General features: G+C 41.5%; 1 protein-coding gene across 1 annotated transcript; it reads left to right on the forward strand.

The window, feature by feature from the left end:
• Positions 1-1,965: 1,965 nt before the first annotated feature.
• On the forward strand, positions 1,966-4,679 carry LOC147625195 (multicopper oxidase LPR1 homolog 1-like). The gene is made up of 5 exons (XM_086817955.1): positions 1,966-2,109; positions 2,407-2,493; positions 2,581-3,189; positions 3,599-3,771; positions 3,930-4,679. Exons 1-5 carry the CDS (start codon positions 1,966-1,968, stop codon positions 4,585-4,587), a joined length of 1,671 nt encoding a protein of 556 aa, XP_086674081.1. The 3' UTR covers positions 4,588-4,679.
• The last annotated feature ends 2,626 nt before the right edge of the window (positions 4,680-7,305 follow it).

Genomic DNA, 7,305 nt, shown 5'->3' on the forward strand with positions numbered 1-7,305 from the left:
GATCACCATCCTTCATCCCTCCGAGAGAGAGAGAGAGAGAGAGAGCGAGAAAGAGAGAGAGAGAGAGAGAGAGAGAGAGAGAGAGAGAGAGAGAGAGAGAGAGAGAGAGAGAGAGAGAGAGAGAGAGAGAGAGAGAACATAAAATCCCCATATAGCATGCATGCCTTCAAGGGGTAATTTAAAAAATCCTCTAAGGGAGGGAGGGAGGGAGAGGTGGGGGGGTGCTCTATGTAAAATCCCCATAGAGCATGCTTGCTTCAATGGGTACTCTCTACTTGCGGATTCTTATCCCTTCTAAAAAATTTGAGATGATAAAAGTACCCTTTTGAGATGATAAAAGTACCCTTTTGTATTTCACCTCTCCCCTTATGATTGTAATTTTTTGTAACTCTATTTAAAAAAAACCCTTCTGTTGAATGCAGATGCTATCTTACATATTTTTTAGTGACCCCCCCCCCCAAAGATTCCCCTATGCCTGCCACCTACTGGTAAGGAAACTTTTTTACCTCTTGCATTTTCCAACAGTGTAGCTAAGTATCTTCTTCTTCAAGACCTTAGTCAATTCTTCTTCAATTTGAAACTTATCTCTCTTTCTACACATTAACATGTTTGGTTTTCACTACATTATGAAGACGTCCCCTATGTGTCCTCTTGTCACAATCCCTTTGTCAAGGGCTATATGCTTGGTATTTGCAAAGTTTGTAAACTACTTCAATTAAGTGGCTTACTTGATGCTCCCATTAGCAACCACTAATTATTTATTAGATGTTGTATTACTAATTTTACTCAAGTTCACTAAGTTGAAGGATGCATGTTGATGTTAACCCATGCACTTGCATCGTCCCATATGCCTTAAAATTTATCCTACTCCATACGCCCCTCCTTATGATGTGAGTTGTAGAGCATTATTGTAGAACAAAGGTTCATTATAATCCATTTGAATTTGACTCTAATCTTTAAAATTTCAAAGTCTGAAGAATGACTATAATGAATTTGAATTTGAATTTGACTCTATTATTTATATGTTATAATTTGGAGTCTAAAGAATGATCATATTATATCTTTCTAGTAAAAAAGTCTAGCATTATCACTTAATTTTTCGAGAGATTTGTTTTAATTTTTAGGGAGATTTGTTTTATATGTCTTGTTTATTTATTGTATTTTAGACAGTGATAGTTCAAACAACATACACATCTTATTTTTTATTTCCTTTTGTTGAGTGATGGCACATGCATGTATGCATGTATGAGTGTGCACAAAGGCACATGCACTTGGTCTCTAGATCCAACACAATCTAAAGTAGTAGTAAGAGGTGGCTTTTATGCAATAAACCAAAAAAGGAATGTACTCATTGTGGTGATTAGCTTTGGGTGGACATAAGTTTATACTTTTTGAGATTGGTTAAAGGTTATGGGGCAACTTTTACAATGCACATAGGAAAATGATTGTATGGGGGCTCAATTTGGTGGGCTACTTTTACCAGTTGGTTAAATTTATGTGAACATGTGAACTTCGTGTAGATGCATTAAAAATTAATAAGAGTTAACCACCTAACAATCAATATTTTGTTTAAAAAAAAACAATCAATATTAAAAAAACTATATAAGAAGTTAGCTATTAATTGCATGTAAGATATAGAAAACCAAGTTCACGCCCTTTGTGATTGCAAGCAAGGTAGGCTTAATTCTCTCATTAAAAAAAAAGAAAAAAACAAACATACCTGTGCTGAGACGATACATTCACAAAAGAATATTGCTAGCAGCCCACTTGTTGTCCATGGAAAAAATGACTGCTAATTTTCTGTTGTGGTGGTGGTGGTGGTGGTTGTACTGTTAAGGTGGCATAGCCAAGCCTTTTGGGACCATGGCTGTTTTGATAAGCATTAGAGGGTATAGATGGGCAGCTTTCCTGATAGCATTTGCCATAATATCCAAGATTATGTGGAGTGATTTGCTAATGAGAATTATGGCAGCTGATCCAGCTGTAATTTGCTTTAATGAGCCAAGCAGCCCACAATTAGACATGTTTGTGGAAGAGCTTACCATCCCTCCAGTCTTGGACGTTGGAAGAGGATTGCCAATTACCTTGGGAGCTTACAAGATCAATCAAGTAAAATTAATCAATCCAATCAAGTGGGTTTAATCAATTGATCATTTTAATCCATTACATTAAAGTGGGTTTGATGATTTAATCAATTGTATCTAGGTAATCAGGTAGTGAGGCTAAGTTCAGTTAATTATGTCCTTTAACTACTAGACTTGTGATTGCATGGTCTAATGCTGTTGTTTTTGTTTTTACCAATTTACTTCAATCACAAGGTCTAATGTGTGTGTGTGTGTGTGTGTGTTGGGGGGGGGGGGGGGGGGTGCGGCGGCGGCGGATGGGTTGGTGGTTTACACTAAACAGAAGCTTCATAGAGATCTACCAAGCACCACCTTCTATGCATTTGGGACCTCACAGGAGACTGCCCATTATCCTGGACCCACTCTAGAGGTAAAGATAGCACCAGTAGTATCCATGTGTTTTACTGTTTCCTTGTTATCCTTGCCTAAGCTCTTGTTTTATGGTGATTGCATACAGGCAAGGAGATGGGTGACCACAAGGGTAACATGGGAAAACCACGTAGAAGACAGCGCCCACTTCTTGCCCATAGACAACACATTGGGGAACCCAAAGCTACAGAGGGGAGGGGTACCCTTAGTGGTTCACCTACATGGAGGGGAGGTACCAAGCTATTCAGATGGCCATCCAGAAGCATGGTTCACATCCCGTGGTGAAGCCGGACCAACCTTCATCACTCAAAACTATGAGTATCCCAACAGGCAGCCCCCTACCACCCTCTGGTACCACGACCACACCGACGGCATGAACCGCCTCAACATAGCAGCTGGCCTCTTTGGCCTCTACATCATCAGGTCCCCTTATGATGAGGCCAACTTAGCCCTCCCAAGTGGCCCCTATGAGGTTCCCTTGGTCTTCCAAGACAAAAGGTTCTTCAACAATGGCCACATCAGCTTCCCATCCATTGGTAGCACCCCCTCCATCCATCCCGTCTGGTGCCCAGATTCCTTTGGTGATACCATGGTTGTCAATGGCAAGATCTGGCCCTTCTTCAATGTCCAGCCCCGGAAATACCGCTTCCGGATGCTCAATGGCAACACCGAGCGCTACCTCCTCCTCTCCCTTGTGGTATGTGATTGGCCTCATCATGCATTATCATCTTTGCTAGTGCATGGGGTAGGGTAGGTATACATGCTTTACCATTGAGTTACATGAGGCAGACATGCTTAGCACAAGGATGAAACAGGGTTTAACTTTGATTGCATACCAAGGCTGGTTACACATGAGCATTCCCTGCCCATAGCCGGGGATCCACTGATGGGTAGGTACTATTGTATAATGAGCGTAAGGCAAGCATAGCCCCAATTCCTGCAAGCATATACACACACACATACACAGCATACACAGGATACATAACATTTGAGCGTAAGGCAAGTATAGCCCAAATTAGTGCAGCATATACACACATACATACTCAAATAACTTTCCCAGATTGTTTGGTTGACCTTTCTGTATTGGAATGTTTTGTGCTTTAAAGTCATCCAGCGCCTCAAATCTTATCTTTTGCCAAATTGGTACGGATGGCGGTTACTTGTCTCAACCTCAGTATCTTGAGACCATCCTCTTGGCTTCTGCCGAAAGAGCTGACGTAATCATCGACTTCACTAATCTCCCAGCAGGAACTGAAGTTATTCTCACTAACTCTGCCAGGCAAGGTTCTCATCAACATCATCACATTATGTGTAGACCCCCACTCCCTCCCCCATTATTCTTGGAGTGGCCATATATGAACAAACAAACCCTGAAGACCATTAACTAGACAAACCCTGAAGACCATTAACTAAACACAAGCTCTGTTTTATTAGCAGGGCTCCTTATCCTGATGGCACAAGGGGTCCAGGCAACACAAGGACTGTTCTAAAATTTATCGTCGATGCGGCGTCAGCAGCCGGTCGGGGAACAGAAGATCCACCATTCCCTACAGTGCTTAGGAATCAGACAAGTCTGGTCAATCTGATAGGCTCTGCAAAGACCCGGACACACAGGCTGCTGGATGTGTACAGCGGCACCTCGAGCATACCAGTGCAGCTTCTTATGAACTACCTGAGGTGGAAAGATTCCGCGACGGAGATAGCGTTGAGAGGCAGCACGGAGATATGGGAGTTCATCAATCTGACAAATGAAGCCCACCCAATACACATACATCTGGTGAATTTCCAAGTGATAAATTTGCAGAGATTTGATGTGGGGGGCTACTCAAATGACACTTGCTCCATACAGGAGCAGTACCCTAATGCTGGGTCATGCTTTTATGGGTACCCTGAGAGCCCATTGCCCTTCTTGGTGGGTTGGAAGGACACCATAACCATCTTACCTTACATTGTGACCAGAATTGCTATCAGATTTACCACTCAAGATGGCACAGCCTTCGCCTTTGATGCAACTGCGCCCCCTGGATACCTTTGGCACTGCCACCTGCTTGGCCATGAAGACAATGATATGATGAGACCCTTGTTGCTCAACTGATGGCACCATATAATTAATAGCTAGGTTTAACCATTTCCAATGCTCGCTTCAATTTAGAGGAATTCCTCATCTTGTGATCATTAAAAAAAGCACGCAGATGGCTCTTTCCTGCTCGCAAACAGATAACCGACATGCGTCGGTAACCTCCCGCTGTGTGGAGTTGTTATGCACCGGTTGCCGATTGTCTGTCCATAAGGCGAAATGTTCACTAATTTAGTGTAACATCTTGCGATAACCGACATGTGTCGGTAAACCCCATCTTAGTTAGTGCACATAGTTCATGAGCTTATGATGATGAGTCTCTAACCTCTTATCGGTTTGGGCCCTCTTTGGAAAAACCCCTTTAGAGAAAATGTGAGATGGAGTACCATATCTCTCCCCAAGGACTTGCAAGAACAGATATGTTCTATCAAGGATCGCTACATTTTGGATGTAATCATAGTTATGTGAGAGAGACGAGAAATCAACAAACCAATCAAACCCGTAAACCATCTTTTTAAAATTGGACCTTGAGAAAGCATATGTCAAAATAAATTGGTGTTCACGATTGGAACGCTACGACTCAATGGATTATACCCTTATTTGTGAACCTAGTCCAATTGTTGATAAGGGATTGTATCACATAGATATCAATGGGCAATGTGCTTAACAATATATCTTATAGAGAAGTGTCACACAAGGATGCCCACTTTCTCTACTTTTTCCCTAGTATGGCTATTAAGGCTCTTGGATGGGATTTGCATTGGAAGGAAGAACTAGGCTTAGTTGAAGGTTTTCGATTACCTAATGGGATACAAGATTTCTTTGAATAATTAACATAGGAAAAAGCCCTAACCTTGGGAGGTAATTTAGGAAGCTTAGGCCTCAATCCTAGATTTTTGCACTATCAAAGCATTCAAGAATTTCATATGGGCCATGAATTACCGAATTAATTAAGTGTGTATAGAGCTTGGATTTAAGGGAATCATGGACTCCCATAGACAAGGATATCTCCAATGCTGAGAGGTGGACTTAAGTCATGTGTAAGGTAGTCAAACGTAGCAAATGATATTGAGTTGGAAAGGTATTCCATAGCAAGAAGAGGGTGAAGGGGACACTTCTCGTTCTACTATGTGAGTGAATTTTTGCCACGATGGTTCTAAGCTCTAGACTGTTTTGTGAGTTGGTGAGTCGAGGGATTGGAGAGGGATGAAACTCAGGATGCCGAGGGTTTGAAATTATTGTTGTTCTTATGATGAATTTCTTTATATCTGTGTAGGCTAACTTGATTGGAAAAGAATGTATTCATTAAGGGATAAAGGAACCTGTGAACAAGGATAAATAAATGAATCATGTTGTAACTTGCATCAGTAAACAATGTGGCTAGTAATCTAGGTAAACCTCATAGATGAATGGTTCTCACTGGGAAGTGGGTGGTTGGGTGGACCTGATGAATTAGGTGTTTCCTTCCAGAGACTAGAAACCAAAAAGCGATCCTTGACATATTCGGTAGGACCCCCAACTCTGTGGAGATTACTTATAAATCGGATTATCCAGGAGAGACACCGATGAGATAGCTCACACAATAGGTTGGGATTGATCTTACCGAGTGAGATGCCTCCTTATCCCTGGTGATAGGATGGGTGGTATCTTACAATCTAGTATGGAACAAAAGAATGATAGTCACTCTTGGGTGGAGTATGCCACATGCAGTAGTGATTGTTTTGATGGTGCCGTGCATTTGAGTAGATGCTCTGGCCATTTACGTTGTGTGAATATTGACTACTCTTACTACAGGTTGCATTATTAGAATGAAACACAATGGAAAGGAAGACTAAAACGGAGTTGTCCCCTGTGGGGTTGATTGGTCCAGAGTTTGGAAACATTTCATGTAAGTATTGTGCACAAATTCAAGAGTGTGTCTCCACATGCCCTACTGTAATTTATTATTGTCTCCAAAGAGACCATGACTATACTACACGATGTGCTATACAACTTGGTGATCATAATAATCCCTTAGAGGTGGGTCTTCGCGGGAGTGTTGAACAAGAGATTGAGGAGAAGGTGTTGTCTCGTGTTGCAATGAATCCCTTTACAACAACAAAATAATTGGAGACAATTGTGGCTCCAGATGTCATTTTACACATGCTGATGGAGGATATGAAACCTGACAGCTTAGAGATTAGTGAGGATGAGTTTGCAGAGCTACTTGAGTATGTCACTCCATTGTCAAACAAAACTTAGAATAGAAACATGCTTGGAGTATGCCAAAAGAGCCAAAAGCATTACATCAAAGGGTTTTGGATTTAAAAAATAGATGCAGATATCCATTTATCCATAGTGTGCTTTTCCTGGATGATTGAGTGACCAGCATCAGCCACATGTATTTAAAATGTCAACTAAAGGTCCTGGTGGAAGTGGTCTTGACTTGGTCAATAGGATGAGACAAGGGGGAAATCTACAGGCTATGTAGGTGCATTTTGACCATGTCCATAGAGTCCCTAGTTGGCCAAATATGTTTGTCCATGTGTATGACCCTTATGTCCATGAACTTTTGACCATAACTACATGTGAGTTTAAAGTAGAGGACAAGTATGCACAAATATAGTTTTGGAAGATGCTAAATCAAGTGGCGTAAGAGAATGGCTATGAGAAACCAAAATTCTGGGGATTCATGTGGCAAACGAGGCCAATGAAGAATGGCTTGCAATGCATGCTATTTACTTTGGAGGGTTAAAT

The sequence above is a fragment of the Cibotium barometz genome, chromosome 24, assembly GCF_041138505.1.
Source record: "Cibotium barometz isolate CiBa-2024 chromosome 24, ASM4113850v1, whole genome shotgun sequence".
NCBI lineage: Eukaryota > Viridiplantae > Streptophyta > Polypodiopsida > Cyatheales > Cibotiaceae > Cibotium > Cibotium barometz.

Excerpts from the sequence above, each read along its gene's own strand:
- LOC147625195 (XM_086817955.1), top strand. The coding sequence starts at position 1,966 with ATGGCAGCTGATCCAGCTGTAATTTGCTTTAATGAGCCAAGCAGCCCA. Across the intron at positions 2,494-2,580 it reads ATCCTGGACCCACTCTAGAG|GCAAGGAGATGGGTGACCAC; the intron begins GTAAAGATAGCA and ends GATTGCATACAG. Across the intron at positions 3,772-3,929 it reads ATTCTCACTAACTCTGCCAG|GGCTCCTTATCCTGATGGCA; the intron begins GCAAGGTTCTCA and ends TTTTATTAGCAG.